Source organism: Barbus barbus, assembly GCF_936440315.1.
Source record: "Barbus barbus genome assembly, chromosome: 12".
Classification (NCBI taxonomy): Eukaryota; Metazoa; Chordata; class Actinopteri; order Cypriniformes; family Cyprinidae; genus Barbus; species Barbus barbus.
Window position 1 is genome coordinate 10,434,775 of NC_136740.1, and position 22,726 is coordinate 10,457,500.

General features: G+C 37.5%; 1 protein-coding gene across 1 annotated transcript; it reads left to right on the forward strand.

Moving 5' to 3' along the window:
• Positions 1–13,960: 13,960 nt before the first annotated feature.
• LOC306878001 (DNA-binding protein inhibitor ID-4-like) lies at positions 13,961–17,428 on the forward strand. The gene is made up of 3 exons (XM_079430080.1): positions 13,961–14,598; positions 15,062–15,120; positions 16,157–17,428. Exons 1-2 carry the CDS (start codon positions 14,266–14,268, stop codon positions 15,104–15,106), a joined length of 378 nt encoding a protein of 125 aa, XP_079286206.1. The 5' UTR covers positions 13,961–14,265; the 3' UTR covers positions 15,107–15,120; positions 16,157–17,428.
• The last annotated feature ends 5,298 nt before the right edge of the window (positions 17,429–22,726 follow it).

A 22,726-nucleotide genomic window follows, 5' to 3' on the forward strand; every position in this document is an offset into this window, starting at 1 on the left:
AATGCACAGATGGTCATCTAATGCTTGACATTCAGCAAATGATGACAAGAACAGTGCAATGCCATTTCTCCACTCTGTGATCTATAAAGGACAAGAACTGAAACAGATGTGCGGCGATAAGCCTGAGATAGCGGACCTTCACTAATGTATAGAAACTGCAGAAGCCACTGTCTGTGACCAGAGCTTCAAGAATGTTCTGGGTGATGAACAACACATATTTTAACTAATGATCTGCTATCTCTCAGCAAAACAACCTCTGACTTTACTGCAAGGTGTGGAACTACAGAATACGCCTGGGTGACCTTCAAGCACTTTGTATGGGTGCAAGGAGTTTGATATAGCTTGATTCATATATTTGCTTTTTGGAATCGCATGAACACTTCAAATCAAGTTACACTTCAGTCTCTTCATTCGTCTGACAAATTCATTCATGCATTTAGTTTAAAACACAACAATTTTGTCTCAGTTTAAAAATCTTTAACTGGCAAAGATTAAATGTAAACAAATTATGGTGTTCCTTGAATATGTATGCTTTAAAATGCAATTAAATTATAAAAAAACAGGGCTGTTTAATAAAATACAAGGGACTAGTGTAGCAAGCTATTATGATTATTAATTTTAGAGCCCATAAACTTCAAAGACACCTAAAAATTCCATTTGTGTATGATATAAACCCAGAGTGACTGTCATAAGCACTTACTATGAATATGCTAATTTGTTTATTAGGCATATTTATGAATATTTTTGACAGAGAAGCTCTGGTGTGGAAGACCCTCCTGAGAAAATTATGGAGTTTAATAAGGTTGGAAGTAAAGCAATACAGAGATCCGCATAAATATTGCAATGAGGTCTCAACGATTCCCCTGAGCGCTCTCTTGGCAACAGAACAGGTGAATAATGCATGGAAAAGCCTTGGAGGAATTGTGGTATATTTTTGAGCGAGGCACACTGGGAATTTTTGGGACTGCTTTATTTATTTATTTTTATTTTTTTAGGAATAGGAGGTATTTCTAGCTACACATCACATGCTTTGATCCTCCCTGTAGGATAGAAAAGTCACAAATGAGTTTCTTTTAATATCTCAATTGTTTTGACAGCAATGACAAAAAATAGTAATTTTAAAGGAAAATGTAGACTTTTGGTTCTGTCGCCTGCTTCTCAGATTTTTCTCTTGAGAAAAACACCCCATTGATTTAATCTCCTCAAGAGTTTTAGAAGAGATCTCAACAATAAAAAAATCAATACTGAAAATAAACATAACTGAAGTCTTATAGACAGACAGACAGACAGACAGACAGACAGACAGACAGATAGTGTGGCAGGAGGAGCAAACGACAGACACAGTGGGCGTGGCGTCAGGCCTCGGAGAGGTTTTTATTAAACAATAAAAATCAAAAATCGTGTCCAAGGGGGGGGGGGGGAAAGTGTCCAAAATAAACGGGGATCTGGTGTCCTCGTCGTGCTGCGGGGCTTGTGAAGGAGGGCAGTGTTCAGGAGGGAAGGGTCCAGGGAAGGGGTGGAGTCCGGTGGCCGCACGCGCTCCCCTCTCGGGTCCGGGAGCGAGTGGCGGCGGCTTCCTCCATCGGCGACATCCTACTCCTAGGCCCCCGGAGCTCCAGCGGCGACATCCTACTCCTAGGCCCCCGGAGCCGTCTAACGGGTGCGGCAGTCCTCCTACTCGACGCGCCCTTCCTGGACCCACGAGGACACCAGCGTGCATGCACGGGGAAGAGACTGGTCTCCCGAGGATAGGCGCGCTCGGCATTTAAACGGCGGCGGTGATGAGGCTCTATTCACATCAGGTGCGCCTCATCACACGCCGCCAGCCCTGGCTGTTTCAGCGCCCCTCCTCTCTCACACACCCAGCCTGGTGAAGGGCGGCGAACACGGGAACGGGTGGTGATGATGATAAGTGGGGGGAGGCAGCCGACTCATCACATCCCCCCCCCCACCAAGCGACATCCCCGTCCTAGGGTCGCCGCCCACGCAGGAGTGCTACCTTCCTCAACCAGGCTCCAGCGGTCGGAGTGGGCGGGGCAGGAATTCCTCTCCGGGCAACTCTCCCTCTCGCACCGCGCCGGAACCGGGACAGAGAAAGCGGGTTTTAGTTGACAGCCTCAACCAACCACGGGGTAATGATGACAAATAGACAGAACGTCACTTACCCCACTGGTGGCTGGGAGGCTGTCCCCGTCGTTCCTCCGTCCCCGTGCGGGCTCCACGGCTTCTTGCGAGCGAGAGGGGATGACCTCATCAGATGTTGCCCAACTGCGCTGTCTAGGCTCCGCCTGCCCGCATTCTCCACCACTGTGGCGGGAGGAGCAAACGACAGACACAGTGGGCGTGGCGTCAGCCCTCGGAGAGGTTTTTATTAAACAATAAAAATCAAAAATAGTGTCCAAGGGGGGGACACTATTATAAAAGTGTCCAAAATAAACAGGGGATCTAGTGTCCTCGTCGTGCTGCGGGGCTTGTGAAGGAGGGCAGTGTTCAGGAGGGAAGGGTCCAGGGAAGGGGCGGAGTCCAGTGGCCGCACGCGCTCTCCTCTCGGGTCCGGGAGTGAGTGGCGGGGGCTTCCTCCAGCGGCGACATCCTATTCCTAGGCCCCCGGAGCTTCTGGGGGACTCGACGGCCCGGCATCCTGGCCCGTCAGCCATCTAACGGGTGTGGCAGTCCTCCTACTCGACGCGCCCTTCCTGGACCCACGAGGACACCAGCGTGCATGCACGGGGAAGAGACCGGTCTCCCGAGGAGAGGCACGCTCGGCATTTAAACGGCGGCGGTGATGAGGCTCTATTCACATCAGGTGCGCCTCATCACACGCCGCCAGCCCTGGCTGTTTCAGCGCCCCTCCTCTCTCACACACCCACTCCCGTCGGGAGCGAATACAGGAAGGGGTTGTGATGATGATAAGGGGGGGGGGAAGCAGCCGACTCGTCACATTAGATAGATAGATAGATAGATAGATAGATAGATAGATAGATAGATAGATAGATAGATAGATAGATAGATAGATAGATAGATAGATAGATAGATAGATAGATATTAATATTACTGGCTCAGTATGAGATGGCTTGTGTAGTCATCCCATTTGGTGTGTTTGATGTTGTATTGGCATCTGTAATCTGTAATATTTCATAACTTTGGTTAATGAGGTGAAACTGTTGGGCCCACATTCAATTTAATGTTTCTTTTTTACAGGCAACTTTGATCTAGTCCATGAAATTAGAACATTAACATGATTTTTCCTTTCAGGATTTAAATTAAATATAGAACTCAGAGGGTGAAATTCAATAATATTACATTTATTATCAAAAAATATAATATATAAATATATTTTATAACTTCAAAAAACATGGTGTTTTTTCTTACATAACTTGTTTGCATGTTCAGTGCCGTCTGTACTTATTTCTTGTATTTCTTTGGTTATTGTCACTGAAATATAGATTTATGACATACAACATTTTTTATAAATGAGCCATGATTGCATAAAACTAATAAAATATAATATAAATATAATATGCCTGATCTTTTCATCCTTCATTTGCCCCAAATTTTAGTGCAAATAGCACCACATGAAAATTAGCTTGCTAATTGTAATAACTGTGCAGCTTTGTAACTTGAAATTGACTCGAGGTTCAGAGGGAGGAAGTGAATAGCTCGGACCCCTGTGCTCAATGCTTCTACACGTCCCTTTCAACTCATAAACAAATGTCCCACATCTAAAGCATTCCCATAGTTGTTATGCTAACCTTGGAGAAGGGAACCAAGCCATTAGCATTTGAAGGAGCTAAATATTAGCCAAGAAAAAGGCTTCTCTCTTTTATAAAGGCACTATGAAGAAAATGTGCCTCAGAATCCAACCATCTGTGCCATCCGTCCTCTCTACAAAGAGAAGAAAATATTTCACTTAAATCTAGGAAAAAGGCTTAGTCTGTTTTAATGGTGTATGTATTTAATAAACAGATGTGTCTGAATTCAGAAATGACATTAATGTCATTAGGCTCATTGGAAAAAACATCCCTCTAACTACATTAAAAAAAAAAAACTCTAAAAACATACCTGTACATCTCATTCACAAATACTTTTTGACAACAATTTACGATAACAGGTGCAGATTATTGATGAATAAATACTTATTTTAGGGCCTTACACAAAAACAGTGTTATGACCTCAAAACACTTTTATAATAGTGCACAATTTATAAACTAATAAATTTTTCCGTTTGCATACATAACCAGCTCTATATGTATGGCTTTTCTCGCAAAGCAAACTTGCTCGGTTACTCACCTGGTACAGCACTGCACTTGCTATTCAGAGCATTTTGATGCAAGTCTCTTGAAACACGAGCTCAGAGATGCAAAGAAGGAAACTAAAATTCTATGGTTGGGCATGGGAATGTATTCTTCTCTCATTTTTTTTTTTAGTGTAGGTGGTAGATTATTTTCAAATATGCTAGCATTAAACTTTTAGCCTCACTCACCAGACATTTCATTTCTGAACTGCCACATACATACAACAACCAATGTAATAAAACATTTTAATAAAATAATTAACATTCATCTGTTTACAATAAAACTGAATAGGCTTTTAGTGGTACTCTATTTCTATTTAATTTATGAACTAATATGTACAACAACCGAAGTAATAAAACATTGCCAGATTCACATTCATCTGTGCCACTCATTAAGACATTTCACTTTAAAAGTGTCATAAAGTGTTCAAGAAGCAATGTAAGAACTATTGCAGAAATTTCACTAAAGGCGTGTTTTTCCAATGAGCCTGGTCTATTTTTTCACTTTATCCTGTTATAATTACTTTTCTTGTTCCATGTTATCCTACAAAAACCCGAGAAAAATATTTCTCAGATGTCACACACGCTGATGGCACAAGAGGGATCCAGAAGATTGCTGCCAGCTTACAATTTACACATTTTTGTAAATTACGCATTTTACATCATTCTTCAACACCTGGAATTACTCTCATTACTTTTAAGTTCCTGCAGATTTTTTACAACTTTCAAAGCTAGATAGGTCTGGCAACTTGTCCACTGACAAAATCGCAAATATTGATTTAGCACAAGGCCGTTTCTCAGCCCAAGAGGACAGGAGCGATCTCTGAGCACCGAAGGATAATTTGGTTGAATGAAGGGATTAAAAAGGAAATCAGATGAAAGAGTGTGGATGGGGGGATGAGGGTGAAAAGATGAGTTAATGAGTAGGGATCAGGCTTTGGCCTCTCACACTCATTACAACCCACACTACTAATCCTGCACCATTCCCACAAGTGAGCTGTTTTGTTCCCTTAAAAACACATTCCTTCACAAACTCTGAGAAAGGGAGAAGGCGTGTGGATCTGTGTGTGTGTGTTATAACTGAGGACAAGAGGTGGGGACAATCAATGAGTGGGAAAGAGAATGACTGGAGAAATAGGAGATATGACTGGAATTCCTGAAAACAATGATATTCAACTAAGTGGCTAATGTTCATATAGACACACTCTCCCCCACTCCATACTCTTAGCCAAGCATTCCATTCCGCGCAGCAGTGGTGTTAGGATTGGGATCAGAGATGGGAAGAGGCTGTCAGCAGCACTCAGGGGTTGCTCGAAAGAAAGAAACAGCAGATGGTGGCCTTTATTGAGGGCCCTGCTCTTTCAGACCACAGGATGCACAAAACTATATGAGAAAGAGCTCTCTTTAACTAATGCCCATTCTCACTCTCTCTAACCAGTGTGTAGGTATGAACCTTCGCTAGCAGATGGCAAGATCATTGAGAGCTATTAATTCTTTGGGAGGGTAACATGTTCTCTTAGGAGACTGCTTCCTTGGTAGAAAATGGTCGGTTTCAGCAAAAGAAAGTAATTGAAATAGAGAAGAAGGGAAAGCAGCAGACCTTTGAGACAAACTGATTTTGACATTTTATATTTTCTTTGCATTTTTGTTTGCATTTCAGTTTTTTTATTTTCATGGTTTTGTCAGACAAAAAAAAACAAAAAACATTGTGATTGGCACAAACATATTTAATATAGCTTTTGTCATATATCCTCCTACTTTGCTATTTTTGTCATGGTTATAGAGGGGACAGAGAGCCAGTGCCCACTAGAAGGCCTCAAAAAAACTTCTAAGGACCCAAAGGACTTAAAATTATATAAATAAATAAAATCTGACATAAAATCAAGGTTATAAACTGATTCCTGTGAGAACTGAGCATAGTTCATAAAATTATAGAATCACAAAAATAATTGTGGTTAATTTAATATATTGAAACCTAGTTTCAGTAATAAAAAGTTTAACAAGCAGCTTTGTCAATTACAGCAGAACATTCCAGAGTAAATATTATAGGAAGGATAATATTTACCAAAATGCTCATATGCTCAATGCAGTTTGATTGCACATACAACCTTTGGCATCAACAACAAATGATATGGGAAATGTCACGTTTACTGTGTAGATGAGCAGGCTCGAAGACAAAGAAGAAGGCTAACGGTCTTTAATAAATCCACATAAAGGTAATTCCATATACGGGAAGGCTCGTGGTACACATATGCATTGACAAGACCAGACAAACTAAAACTGAGCAGACAGGAACTTAAATACACAGGCAAATTAGGATAATTAATAAGACACAGGTGAACTGAATAACGTAATCAAAGGGGAGACAGAAATTAGGTCAAAGAACAAAACAAGGCAGGCAAACAAAGTCCAAAGAGGGTGATGGTGTGACAGGAAGAGTCTCTCACAAGTAATATCACACAAACAACAGTACTGTTCTGACTAAAAGCACAGGTGTGATACTGCATTTATACAACAGTTCAATAAACATAGACACAGTATGGTACCACAAAACGCCACAGCAGAATTTAACGTCTCTGTGGAAAACAGGGTAGTGGAGTGCACAAACTGGTTAAGCAAATGATTCAATAACTCATTAATTAAAGCAGTCACTTGCTGTGTCTCATTTCAAAGGCTGCACCCTCTTTCATCAAGGCTGCCTCATTTCGGAAACGTAAGAAATTAATTTACACTCCATGAGGAATACCAGTCATTTTTATATACGAGACATCCTCGATGAAGTATGCGACCAACAAATGTGACCTCAATAGGGTACAGGCTTCGAAATGTTTTGTTCCTCAGTGAATCAGTATTTTGAAAGAATTGATTGAATGAATGATTCAATTACTCATTCATAAAGACAGTGACTTGTCACCACCTACTGGCATAACAATGTCATCTACAGAATGTGTCACTGAAAAATTTCCACCACAAATGTGGAGTGTGCATGCTGATATAAACAGTGAAAAGTTCCAATGATGTTAGACTGTGTATCAGATCTGAAAACTGTTCAACCAATCAAATTTGTTTGCATGTTATTATTTCCATATAGCATTGATTTTTCACTGATGTTAGTGACCCTTAAGGCAGATATGAGACTAATTTTTGGCTAGTGACCCAGGAGTTGATATAAAGTGTAAGATCTTCAGACACTTTGGTCTGTTCTTCTGCCAACACTTCTCAATAATCAACCTCAACATTGTTGGTACGGTTTAGTCTACTACTAGACTTGATATTCATGCCACATCTTATCCTTAGTTTAGAAAAAATGGCCAAGATATTCTCTTGAAGGTGCAGCTTCTTGAAAAACAAATGTGTAAGTACGCATTTACTTACACAAAAGAGTAATGTGTTCATTTCCACAAAGCTAAAACAGATGGAAAAATTACCAGAATGAAATCATCAAGCTGTGAACATAATTTATCATAAGCTGGAGGGAAAGAGAATTCTATAAAATAACAAATGGGACTTGTTTTCTGTGCTGTCTTCTAGAAATAAAGTATGTGTAGCTAAATAATAAGCAGAATTTTAACTGTATAATCTTTTACTCATTCTCATGCTGTTCCAAACATGTATGACTTTGTTTCTTTAGCTGAACTCGAAAGGGAGAATTTGTTGATTTCTTCCATTTAGGGGCGGATGCATTCAAATTCAAAAAGAGTATAAAAAACTGATCTAGTAAAAATACTTAAAGTAGTTAAAATCTTGACATCAGTGATCCACTTCATTACAAAATAACCTAATGTAAATGGTTCATTCACAATAGACTCTCCAGTCCTCAAAAATCCAGCCAGAACAGGTATAAGCTCACTGCAAGTAAAGAATGGTGAGAATTAGTGAATGATGACTTAAAATTATATTAAAACTTGTCATATTGCTTCTGAATACTTAGGAAATAGTGCATGAGTCATTTGTAATACGTTTAGAGTCATAAGGGTGTATAAATGACAGAATTTTCATTTTTAGGTGAAGCATTCCTTTAACTCACCTCAAGTTTCCAGTGTACTCGTTGCAGATGAATCCTTATTTATTGTGCAGGTGTGTGGGTGTGTTTATGTCTGTATGTTTATGTATGTGGGTTTATGTGTGCAAACCCGCCCATCTTCAGAGGCAGTCTAATGTTTTGAAAGCAAAGAGCTATCATTTCTGCATCGCTGCATTCAGGATCGCATAACCCCAGCTTAGACTGTCTGAGTCTATGATAGACTTGCATAATGTGCTATAATTCCAAAGCCATGGCAAGAAACGTACAAAGAGGGTGGAGCATTTATTTGCAGACGTATGTGTCTATATGTGGAAGCGCGAGAGTATTAAAGCAACTACTTGCACAGGTCTCTCTGTAAATACTGTAGCACCTGTGTAAATGAAGATGAGAGCTGTTGTCTGTACAGTCAGACCCACTAAATAAACTCCATCGCCAACAATGATAGACAGAAAAACAGCAACCGCCCATCACAATGACAACAGTTTGCATCACTGATCAAATTTAATTGAAGTACATACAAAATTGCTAAGGCTTATATTGAACATTATGATGGTTTGTTTAGTCTGGATATGGAGCTCAGCTGTAACACAACAACATTGATCCACAATGATCATGCAGACTAAGCAACAATTTTTATGCCTGCATCCTCCCAGCTGTCTGGAATAGGGAAGAGTTACAGAAGTGAAAACAGCATCTGCTTAAACATGTCTAAGCTTTGTTATTTAAAAAATCTGGTTATTTGTCCTTTGTGTGAGAGATGTGTTAGGACTCATTTTGAGGTCAGCATAAATTTGGCCACAATTTACTTGGATGTCTTTCTCTCTTTTTAGTGTTTATTTAAGTGAACGATCTGTCACTGCATATGTATCTATAACAGGTTCTAACCCTTGTGAAAAAGTAGTACACTTTAAATTATATACTTTAATTTTTTTTATTTGTTTTCAGACACTTAATTGCATGTTTAACTGCAAATATATTAAATGTATTACAGTTTAAATGCAATTAGCCGAGCTTAGAGTGCTTCTGTAAATCTTTGTATGCAATTTCATAATAAACTCTTTGAAATATGGTTAAAGTGTGCTGCTGAATATACTGAAAAGGATTTATTACATTAGTTCTTTACCTACTGTAGTTTAAAGTATGATAAAATATTATTAAAACAATGATTTAGAATGTACTTTAAAGTAAAAATTTTAATTTGAGATTTAAAATTTTTTTTTAGTGTATTAAGAAACATGATCATGAAAATTTACTCTTTTTAAGTACATTTAAAGAGATAGATCACCCAAATTGAAAATTAATTTCCTAACATTCCACTTGTTACAGACCTTTATGAGTTTCTTTCTTCTGCTGAACACATAGGAAGATATTTCGAAGAATGTTGGTGACCTAACAGTTGACGGTAGCCATTGACTTCCCCAGTATTTTTTCCATACAGTGGAAGTCAATGGCTACCATCAACTGCTTGGTTACAAACCTTCTTCAAAATATCACACAGGAAATTTATACAGGTTTGGAATGGAATAGAATTTTTTACAAGTGGCTTTCTTTTATTAATATGTGAGCTTGGACCACAAAACCAGTCATAAGGGTCAACGTTTGAAATTGAAATGTATACATCATCTGATTAAATAAGCTTTCAATTGCTGTATGGTTTGTTAGGATAGGACAATATTTGGCCGAGATACAGCTATTTGAAAATCTGGAATCTGAGGGTGTAAAAAAATCTAAATATTGAGAAAATTGCCTTTAAAGTTGTCCAAATTAAGTTCTTAGCAATGCATATTACTAATTAAAAATTGAGTTTTGATATATTTGCGGTAGGAAATTTACTAAATATCTTCATGGAACATAATCTTTACTAAATATCCTAATGTTTTTTGGCATAAAAGTTTGACCCATACCATGTATTTTTGGCTATTGCTAAAAATATACCCGTGCTATATACTTATGACTGGTTTTTGTGGTCCACGGTAACATATCTATAAGTACAATTTAATAAATAAATAAATAAATAATAATAATTAAAAAAAAAAAAAAAAAAAAAATATATATATATATATATATATATATATATATATATATATATATATACACACACACACACAAAAAAAAACAATTAAGCACAAATAAGCTCACTACTTTTCATAAGGGGATCTTTGCATTGTTTCACTGGCCTTTCTGTGGCAGTAGAGCAAAATGAATATTCACTGAAAATAACATCTCACTCCCATCTACCATTGGTTGGACAAATACATAGACCCGCCCCCAAACTCACACCATTGGTTGATCCAGTGTTGCTGGGTTGGTCAGGATACTCAAACAAATAGTTTGCTAACAGATAATACTTTTCAGGGGAATCAGTCTATTTCTTGTAGTTGACTTTGCATATTATGATGGTATTATATTTTGACATAAAAAAATGACATACTTCACCTTTAAATTAAAAGAGTTACATTTTCTCCCAAAGGTTGGTTGTCTGACATTTATAAATTCAAAGAGGTTAATTTTCAAGATTTTGTTAAGGATAAAAAGTCACATTTGATAAGTCCTGTAACAGTGCCTGCAGACACCAGGCGTTATAGTGCATCCTGCTGCCTGGGGGCAGAAATCGAAAGTGTGAGAGAGAGAGAGAGAGAGAGAGAGAGAGAGAGAGAGAGAGAGAGAGAGAGATAGAGAGGTATTCTGGGAAAGGTTACCATCAAAGATTCATACACTTGTCTCTTTTGAAGAGCTGTCTTTGAAAGAGATGGTGAGATGTGTGTTCTCTTCACCTGAATGGACACAACCCCCATAGGACACCATCAGGAGTCATAACTAATACAAAAAACACAGAATATAGGCTGATTAATAAGCAAACTAAAATATTATCATATTAAAGAGGATATGATCCATGAATATGAGAATATGAACATATTTTGGTCAGTGAAATATAAGAGTGTCCAAGTCTTAGAATGTACTTTCATGTTGGTTTCATATGGATTTGAAAATGTTTATATTAATTTCATTTAATTTATGACTGTCAAGTGATAAAGATATTAAAAATGTCAAGTGGTGTAACCATTAAGTAAAAATTCAAATAATGTATGTTGAATAAAATAATGTGTCATTTTTATATTGTTATTATTTACAAATATTTGATTAATTTATAATATCATTATGTTTAGGGAGTTGCACCAAGTGACATTTTACAACCAGAACTAACCTTGCTTTGTCATAAAAAATACAAATGATGTAATATTTTAAAAGACTTTTAATTTTTTTAAATATCTTTATACGCACTACATGACTTACATTTTTTTCAGACAATTTTACTTACAATTTTTTTAAAATAATTAACAAGCACTAAAGATTTGTGTGTGTGTGTGTGTGTGTGTGTGTGTGGAATATATAATATTATGTATAATATATATAATTCCCTTATAGAAAAAACTACAAAAAAAAAAAAAAAATGTCATAATTTAATTTATATTTAGAATTTAATAGAATTAATATTTAGAGTTTATAATCAAACAGCATGCTGAATAAAAGCTGAGCCCTGAGTTAGATGTGAGATGTGGTAAACATTCCTGTAATAGCCTTGCACATTCCCTTTTAAATAAAGTATTACCAACCAATGCAAGTTCTGACTAAACAAGAATAGAACGGCGAGGATTTTTGTTGTGATGTGCTAATTGCAGGGCTTTATGCATCGTAAGTGGTTTTGTTTTCAAAGGAGGACGCCAGTGCTACGTTTTGAGGACCCCTTTTCAGAACATGACGGATAGCGCTATTTGCAAACTCTTTGCACCTGCTAAGCTGCAGGGTGTTTGGCCAACCCACCTGCAGAAAGCAAGTAGAATTTTTCATGACAAAGACTCATGATTACCTAATACATATCACACACATACAAATTCTACCCAGGTAGAACGTTACACCATTCCATGCATCAAAGTGAGAGGAAAGGCAAAGCAGATTCTAACTTGTTGCTACCAGAGGGGAGGCATTTACATCACCTTGACAACTTGCCACGGATGTGAGACTATTTGAAGGTGGACTTCTGCGAATAAGGGACATCACGGGACTGGCGCCGGTCCGTCTGTGGTGCGAGACCCATGAATCTACCATGAGGATTATGGGAACATTGTCTGTACTGTGGCAATGCTGGCACACAAAATGAATGAAATGAGTTAGACTAAACGGTGATTCATTCATAATCAAAAACCTCTTCTGGAGAAAGCTTGAATGAAAGATGCCTAGAAAAATATGATAATGTTCGTGACTCTATGAGCATTGGGTGTTGAGGTGACTGATCATGAATGATTGTCTGGACTCAAAGTATTTGCCCGGAAAACAATATCCTGCTCTTTCAATGCTGTATGAAGTTTTTGAACACTTCATAAGAAGTTTGCAAATGGATAAAGACTGATTCTTTTCTGTATAAGCAATACTATAAAATAATTTATACAAGAACAGTGTCACAAGAATATTGTATTGTTTTTTTTTATATAGGCTTATATATAAATTGTTTATTGCTTATTTTGTTTTATTATTGTTGTTGTTGAATGTTGTTGAAAAGCTATTAAATGGCCTATAATAGGTAACTGAACCAATACTGTATATAGGGCATGTTGACACAAAACATCCACATGTGAGCACTGATATTTTTTTTTTCTCATACAGGGAGGACCAGGGCTCTTTTAGTTCATATTTCTCAGTATAGGTTTATTTTTGAATGTTATCACACTACATGGGGTAAGTTGTCACAGTGGAGTCTGTGATTAAACAGTCTAAGATTTCAGCTAAACTTAAAGAGAAAACATCCAAAATAAAACCCTTTTTTGTTTGTTTTGTAATGCCACGTTATAAAACACATGACAATTTGCTCCAATAAAAGCTGCCCGAGACTGATGAAAATCCAGTGTCCCGAGAACAAAGTAAACTTTCAAGGTAAGACTTTACAATAACCTTCCATTTGTTAAAATTGACTACATGAACAAACAATGAAAAGTATGACATCTTAGTATGTTAATTCCAACATTTACTAACGTATTAGGCCTATTAAAATCAAATGTTGAATCTGTTAATATTATTAAATGAAACTAACATGAACTTAGAATGAACAGAGATACTTTTATGAACTAATGTTACAAATGTATTTCTCTCTGTTATTTAATATTAGTAAATCTTACCTACTATTAACTATTGGGAACCTCTTGTAAAGTTTTACCACTTTTAGTTAAAATTTGCCTTTTTATCTAGTTGTCCCTTAATTAAATAGTAAAGTTTTAATGTGCTTATGGTGCTTACATGTTAATGTTTAAGGGCAGAAAAACACTGTTTTAATTTAAGAGGGGTTTGAATAATTTCATAATTCGACTTTTGAGTCCAAACGAGTTAGGCTGGCCTACTGAGATATCTGTGACAAATGTGACAACTTGCCCCGGTCTCTACTATGCTTTTTTAAACCTCCAAGGCATAAATTAGCCTACTTACATTATAGCTACTGACTTGCTAAAAAAAATGTAGGCTAACAATGGAATAATTTTGTTCACAATTAACGAATGAAAATCTTTGTACCTCTTTCACGCGCACACACACACACACACACATGCAAGGACGTTTCACCCAGCAGCCTCTTATTTGCGCTTGAGCTCCTCCGCAGTTACAGGTCGCGCGCTGCTCCTTCATCACGGGCGCTCGTGACTGACCGGTTTCTCCTCGCGCAGGACTGTCAAAGCTCGAGCGGGTGGCACCTCCCCTTTTCCTCTATATATGACCAGCCTCAACTCATCCGCTGTTTTACACTGTGCGTTCCCACTCAGAGAGGACATGTGGTCAGGATAGAACTGCGCTCCTTTTCTTGCGTGCTCCAAATTGCGTTTTTAAACGAAACCTCTTGTTGCGTCCCGCGCACGTGTGTTTTTCCCCCCTTCTCGTTTAGCTCTTTGTGCTTTTGTTCATTACAATGAAGGCCAGCGCACCGGTTCGCCCTCATAAGGTTTCTTCTGGCAGCAGTCAGCTCTCCTTGCGTTATTTGTCGGAGTGCAGCCGATGCAAAATGGAAGAGGAGGATCTTTTCTGTCTGCAGTACGACATGAACGACTGCTACAGCCGACTCAAGCGCCTGGTGCCCACTATTCCGCAGGATAAGAAAGTCAGTAAAGTGGAGATCCTCCAGCATGTCATTGACTATATCCTGGACCTGCAGCTGGCGTTGGAGACGCACCCGGCTCTCCTGAAACAGACGAGCCCACCCGCCTCCACACGGACCCCTCTTACACAAATCAACACAGAGCAGGTAAGCAGGACCAGAAACCTTCGTGAACGTTCACTAAAACAACTGTGGTGATACTGGCTGTGCACGGTAGCCTCATTACGCACGGAAGTGACAATAGTGTGTGTTTCTGTGAACTGCACCAGACCAAATATGATGCTGTAGATCAGACTGCTGGAGGCCTGTGTTTCCTTGTTCTTTGCCAAAATGTAATTTTTTTTTATTTTCTTAGTTTATTTAATGTTATATATAGCCTGAATATATAATGTAATATAATATTTTAACTATGTAGGCATATATCTAAACCTTTGTATATATATGTTTGTGTGTGTGCATATTTATTATAGCTATATTATCTCCTGTATGATCATTATTATTATTTTAAATGACTCCATGTACAACAGCTTATTGATGGTTATTGTGGCCCTCGTGTCACCTCACTGTTAGCCGCAGTAAGAATGAACGCACCTGTTTCCTTTGCTTTCAGAGGACGACGGGTGTCAATAAGGAAGACTCGATTTTATGCCGCTGAAATGCTGCACACCGGTGAGTACATGAATTCAATATAAAATATTCTCAAAGGACTCATCCCACGTCTCATGTAAGGTTACGTATAATAATTCATCCAATCCTAGATCGGTTCTTCAGCACTTCTGTGTGTAGGCATGTGTCTTGTTTTTAATGCATAGTCAAATACTGCTTTTAATTACTAATTGAATCATTTTAAAATGATTTCTCATCACATTCTGTGTCACACGTTCTTTTATTTGTAAAACATGAAATGGCTGTTAATTCAAACTAATTATTTGATGATTATTTTCAAATAAAATAGATTTCTATTAAATAAACGTTTTAGAGTTTTGCTGCCAAAATACTGTCTCATTTTTGTGTCTAAACCTATTATCATCGCAATACAAAAAAAGCATCTACATTAAAACACACCAAGTGTGTTAATCAGCCTGCATTAAGACTATTTCAAACAAGCTTGAACACATGCAGCAGTGGAAAAAGCCAGGGAAATGCTTTTCATTACCCAGAATTCACAGCCTAAGAACAGGGCTGAACTGTCAGGATAATTGGGTAACAGACTTCTAATAGAGCTGGCAGTACATGCAGCTGCAATGGCTATATGGTTATTATTAATAGAGCCGTGACAGTAAAAACCGCATAGATAGAAGTTATTACCATAATATTCCAGTTAGTATGAATGCCGGTTTTTGTGACAATCTGTCTACTTGTGCTTTCTGCTCTGGCTGGACTGTAACTCTGGCTCCCGGACGCTGGCAGCCACTCGAACCCAGCTGTAGGTTGCGCAATAACTGTCCACGCTATGGCGGTCTTGCTAAGAGGGCGGTTAGACGGTAGCTACAGAGTGAAACGTCCGAGGCGGTTGGCCCGCAGCTGTGTGTGGGAGCGCGTATACTTGTGAGGTTAGCGGTCCGGGCCTGCGTAGCACTATGCTTGTTGTTTGACCTGGTTTGTTTTGGGTTGTTGATCAAGCATGCCCTCTGTTATGTCGGTGGCGCCAGTCAGTCTGGAGCACACAGTTCACACACCCCTTCTATTCATTCCTCTCTCACAGGTGTGCACTGAACCCATCCAAAGCCAAGCCCAGCTTCACCAGGGAATCCAACACACACCAGGCCCAACACACACCAGGAGCTGCACTGAAACTAATAGCTACTAAATCATAATATGTAAACATTTTAACGTCAGCTGTCAAAGATGCGGTGAAGCCAGCCAGATTTCTCCTGTGCCCATTCTGTTCTCTCTCATTGGGGGAAGCGCTGAATTTGGACAGAGAATCCATAGCCCTCACCCCCTTTCCACTGGAATTCCAATTGGAACATAACTAAAGGCACCTCAGATTAAAAAAAAAAACTGCATCTAATTTTACTAAAAACAGCAGACTGTAAAGCTTTATGAATCAAAATGGAAATGTAAACATCTGACATCTTTGTTAGGTGATTTGTGTTGAACAGGGATTTCCCTGCTGTTTAATATTGTAAAGAACTACGATAAGTGTTGACTTAAATAATGCTGTACATAACAAGGATGTTCTATAAATGTACGTGTAAGAGAATATATGTTCAACCAGCTGATTGTAATTATTCTAAAATATTTTTTATCAAAAATGTTTTGTTCTGTAAATATTGTGTTTTCACATAAATGTAGTGAATGATTACATGATGTTCTGCTAATAAAGGTCTCATCATAAACTAGTTTGCTCGTGCTCGGTTTTCTGTACGTTCAATTAGTTTTGTGGGCACAATTACTAAAACATTTATACAATAAACTGTTACTGCATTCCTGATGCGTGAATATATTTAGAAACTCTTTCATTTAAATTAGTTAATTGCTAAAGGCATGGAAGAATACTTTTCATCCATTGAATAAATTATTTGAAATAAGAAAATTCTTCACTGAACAATCAATAAAGAGGCATTTGTTTGTACAAAACCTCTTTCCTGTATACAATTTCACAATATTTTTAATCTCATTTGAGAAATTTTTGATTTCCGTTAAGGTGAAATATAATTTTATAGCATGCTTATGTGAGCATTGATTTAACAGAAGTAATTCAGGCATAAACATGTGCAGAATATTGTCCTGTATTCCAAACTATTTTAATTTCTAATTCAGATGTACCTATTTAAGTTTGCCTTTCTGTCCACAGAAGCACAACCCTGAACATTTTCAACAGTATATTTTAGATGTTTTTTAATATTTGTATACTGAGTATGTTTTAACTGTGAACTATTCATAGGCACGTAAAGTCTCACTTTCTATAATTCTAGAGAACCAAAGTGGATAAAATACAGTGTTTGAGGGAATAAAAAAATGTCTTCAATCCAAAAGCCATATCTAACTGTCATTTATTTCCACTTCACTCGCTGTCCTGCATCTGATATTTTCACGTTTGCCATTTGTTCATGGCAAACAAAAAGATTTGAGACATTTTTCTTGCCCTGTATTATTATCAGACTGCATTGAAAGAACTGTACAGCAGCCTTTACAGTTAGAAAACACTGACACTCATGGTGACAAAATATTATTAATATCACAGATAGAATGATCTGGCTATTTGTCAATCTACAATAGGAAACCAGGTTTATTTCAATGCAATACCCGCTCATCTGTTTATCTGAATATTCCAAACAGAGTAAATACCAATTTTTTGTTTTTATTATTATTGCATTGTTCATTGTTTACCTATCTGTGGACTGTTTCAGCTTAAGCCTGCAGTCTCTTCTCTGATTGTGCCCCCTAATGGACTGATCTATTTTAGAGTAGATTGTGCAGAAAAGCAATAAGACAGTTGAACCAAATATGCAGATCCTGCAGGTATTCTACATTTTATCTCTGCTAACATTGTTTGCATACTAAAATCAGTTCCGACAAAAGAAAACCCCAAGCGTTTTTGCACAGTTAGCAGCTCCCCCCTTCTCTCTCCATCCCTCTCAAGGTTAAAAGCAACGGAGCCCGTAGATGTCCATGGGATACTGTAGATACCGCCTGCAGATTTGCAGCATCTCCCAGCATGCTCTGAGGTCACAGCGTCACATGTTCTCAGATTCTCAGGTTTTGTGCTTCTCAGCTATTTTCAGCTTCGCCGAAATGAGAAATTCAAAAAGGGCAGGGGAATATTGTGAAAAAAGATGTGACCCGCTGCCACCGTACACACTAATAGAGGCTCCTGAGGGCCCCTTATTCCCAGCAGGTACAAAATGCACCCGTGTGTTGCTACTACATACAAAGCCAACATATTGCTTATGTCATCCAGGTGTAGAACAAATATACACAGTGGAATAAGCCACACCTCCCCAGCTGTCAATCATCTGGTCTATATAAGCATGTATAACCAGCTATATGGATTTTTTATGAGAAACCCGCACAAGGTTTCTGTCTTTTTTCCCCTACTTAAACAGTAATCAATTTCATCATCGCACACAGTCATATTACTTTCCATAATCATTTTCCATAAACAAGCCGGAAAATATACTCTTTGCTTTATACTCTTTGTTTGATTGTACACCTTAGTGTTTTTCTCTGCTGGCGCCTCGTCTGGCTCTAAGCAGCGAAGAGGGTGACTGTGGGAAATGATCACATCCTGTTTGATAAGAATAGGCCTCCGTGTAGCGTTGGTCAAACTCAACAGAGCAGCAGTCAAACAAGGATCAGTGGTCTGGAAATGTTTTCGGCCAACAGAGTTATTATCAAAACAAGCAGTTTGGGCTGCTGTTGTAAAGTCGGGATTGTTTGAACAGGTGTGAGACAGCATGACATTGTGTGTTGTGCGCGTGGGTAAATGTGCGTGTGTGAGCATCTGTCCATTTTAAACTGTACTAAATAATAAAAGTGATCACTAGAAAAAACAGCAGGTCCGTTTGTCCAGTAATAGCTTTAAGATGTATATATATATATATTATTTTTTTATTAATGATACACTACTAGTTAACATTTGGACACACTTCATTGGGTTGATGTTGTTTTTCTATCTATCTATCTATCTATCTATCTATCTATCTATCTATCTATCTATCTATCTGTCTATCTATCTATCTATCTATCTATCTATCTATCTATCTATCTATCTATCTATCTATCTATCTATCTATCTATCTATCTATCTATCTATCTATCTATCTATCTATTTGCTAAAAAGTAACAGTAAATACAGTGAATCTTGAAAAAATGTATTATTGCTTCCATAAAAATATTAAGCAGCACAACTGTTTTCAACATTTAAAGTATATTAAAATAAAAAATAGTTATTTTTAATTTTAAACATGTTTCACAATATTACTGTTTTTACTGTATTTTATTAGGCCTATATATAATACATTAATGTATTCATATACAAATTAAAATTATTAAAATGAATTTTTTTTTTTTTTTTTTTTATAGAAAACATAGTGAATGAAAGGCAGTCAAGCAGCCATTTGCGAAGCAAATCTTGGAACTGTTTAAAAAGCTGTTTTAAACCATTTAATAAGCATCCCTGTATTAACATCTTAAAGAAAATAAGAATGTACATAGTTTGCAAATCTGTAATCTTAACATGTTATTTATAATGTTATTGCATTGTTTTATGACTTTTATATTATTCTAAATGGAGAACAGCAATAACAAATATTACACAAGGTGCGTCTACATTTTTGACGGATTGTAAAAATACAATATTATATTCAGGCATCGGTGACTTCCAATTTGGGGACCCAATTTTAAAGAAAATATGCAATTTCACCATTATGCAAAGCAGCCATTTAAACAGTTATCGCCCACTATTGCATTAAAACTGCATTACAAGACTAAAAAAGCAATACTATTTGCCGCTCAACCATGAACATTTAGTCTTCACTTTATGGTCATCAAGGGGCTTCATTCCCTTTCTTCCTGCTTTTTTGACCCCCTGCAGAGAGAAATGGACAGGGAGAGATGGAGCAAGCGAGCAGAACACGTCGGGTCCTGAACAGCACCTGATTACAGGCTAATAGCCTCAGAGTGATTGAACATCTCAGGCTTCTGGCTAATTGGTGCTATTTAAAGTAGCTATTAGCACACAATGGCAGTCACTCACTCATAAACAAAGACAAGATCTGGCCTCTGAAAATATGGCAAGATGGAAAGATTATTTCAATTTGGAGAGATTAGAATTGCCAGTATTTAGTGGTAACTAACTAAAAGCTCAGCTCCTTTCATAATAGTTTTCCAATAATAAGCATTTTTATATATCACATATGCTCTTCAATTATATTTTATAAATATAGTCCTTTAATTGTATTTTTTTAATTAATTCATGTATTTATTAATTCATTTTTTTTTTTTTGGTAGTGAAATGTTCATTACACCAAAGAATAATGAGTTAACCATATGAAATAATTTTTTATATATGCAATATGTATGATGTTTGATATATAAACAGTCAATATAAAACAACCTAAATAAAAAAATAAATAAATAAATAAATAGTAATACTTCTAGCTTGTAATATATCATGAGTGGATAAAATGAAGAAGAAAAAAATTATACGTAATAATAAAAAAAATGAATATAAGGTTATACTGAATGCCTTAAATATTAACAATCCCTTGCTGCTCTCAGTTTAATTTCTGACATTAGAGTTGAAATAGGTTTTCGGACTGGAGCTCTGTTTCTGGATTGAGTGTATTTACGGTCTGTGAGGTTAAGATGTGCTTGGTAATACTTCATTTGGGGAGCGCTGCTCAAAAGCCTCTTGATTCATTCGAGACGAGTATGAGTTTTTATAAATAAAGCATATTGGTTCAATATAGATATAGATATTGAATCTATGTCATTATGCAGGAGCATATGGAAACACTTTGAGGGCTTGCATGTCTGGTTGTAAGTAAAATAGGCCTCTGCTGTGAGCACGGCTCTTCCAGCCTCCAAAACACCTCATTCATTTAAAATCAATGTTTCTTATTGTGCCAGGCAGCGGAATGACCGTACAGGCGAGAAGAAAGAAAATGAAAAGAGAAAATAGGAGGACAAATGATTAGAAGAAAGAAAAAAAGTAAAATAAGAGTGTGGCAGTAATATGAAAGAGAAAAGGCTCGGGTGGATTCATTGCCAACGTTCAGGTCCTGAGAGACAGAGAATGAATTACAGAAATGAGCCCTGTAAACCATGCCAGGCCTTTGCCTCTCATTCAAATGACTCCTCCCCCCATTCACCCTTCTATCCCTGGAGAACGAGTGATTAGAGAGGAGGGCGAGGGAAGCTGTCAGGAAGGGACGCCAGCCGTGCTAGAGGAACACGACCCTGAGGTGGAATGATCACACGGGCAATATGTCACAGCAAATGCCGGCGCAGGGTGCCAGGGCCACATCCACAGGTTTCCTGGCACATAGACACTTGGCACCATGTTCATACGCCGGCTGATTATGCCTGACATGAAAGGGCTGAACCACTTGTGGTGGTGTGAGAGATTTTTTCAGGGGGTTCTTTCCATGCTATATGTGTGTGTGGACAGTTAAACTGAAAGTCATATACACTGTATACATTTTTTTTGTCATTTTTAAAAAATGTATACATATATGCACTGTGAAAATGAGGATCACACTTTAGTTTGGGAAGCAATTCTCACTATTACTAAATATTTACTATGACGTTATCCTCAATAAAATTCTAATTTACTGCTTATTAATAGTTTGTGAGGTAGTTGTTAAGTTTACGGATGGGGATCTAGAATTTGGTCTCGCAGAATAAGGCATTAAAATGTGCTTAATAACTAATAAAAAGCCAATATGCTAGTAATGTGCATGCTAATAAACTTCAGTTAGAATGGATATATTCAGACTTCAGTGAGAATTGGTCCCTATGCTAAAGTGTTACCAAAATGAGTTTTCAAAATTGTAAATAAAACAAAGATTATAGGGGTAACACTTTAGTATAGGGACCAATTCTCACTTTTAACTAGTTGCTTACTAGCATGCCTATTATTAACATATTAGCAGTTTATTAGTGCTTATAAAACACATATTCTGCATGAACATATTCTACATCCATAATCCTACCCAATACCTAAACAACTACCTAACCAACTACCAAATTGACTATACATATATATATATATATATATATATATGTGTGTGTGTGTGTGTGTGCATGTGAAGAGTTCCAATGCGAAAGCCTCTAAAAGCCATCTTGTTCAAAAATGAATGAATGGAATGAGTGAATGCTCTCCACACAGTATATGTTCATCAAATGCGCTAAAACCCAGCCTCAACCCATTCAGAAGTACCAGTACTTACATTGAAACCTAAACATAGTAGACAGAAAGAAATGCTAACTTTAAAGAAAAACGTCAGACGTACTTTGAGGCTTTTGCATCTAAACTCTTCATATATACAGTATATATGCATGCATGTATGCATATGTATATATATGCTCCTCTTTTTTAATCACACCTACTAGTGGAAAGCCAGTGCGCAACTGAAATTACATTAAAGAAAAACGTAGTCGGTGTGGATGTGGAGTTGGCCCGAGGGGATTCGTGTCAGAGAAACGCCATCCGTCGGCCCGGAATGATAAATGAAACCTTCTGTTCATGAATCAAATGTATTAAGTTAGAAGATGCATTCTGTCCAATAACCGTAGACTTCAATTCTTCACGTCTTCAAATGAA

What these genes read in the sequence shown, in the direction of transcription:
- LOC306878001 (XM_079430080.1), top strand. Translation starts at nt 14,266, where the DNA reads ATGAAGGCCAGCGCACCGGTTCGCCCTCATAAGGTTTCTTCTGGCAGC. An exon ending in CACAAATCAACACAGAGCAG is followed by an intron (nt 14,599 to 15,061) that starts GTAAGCAGGACC and finishes CTTTGCTTTCAG; the next exon opens with AGGACGACGGGTGTCAATAA.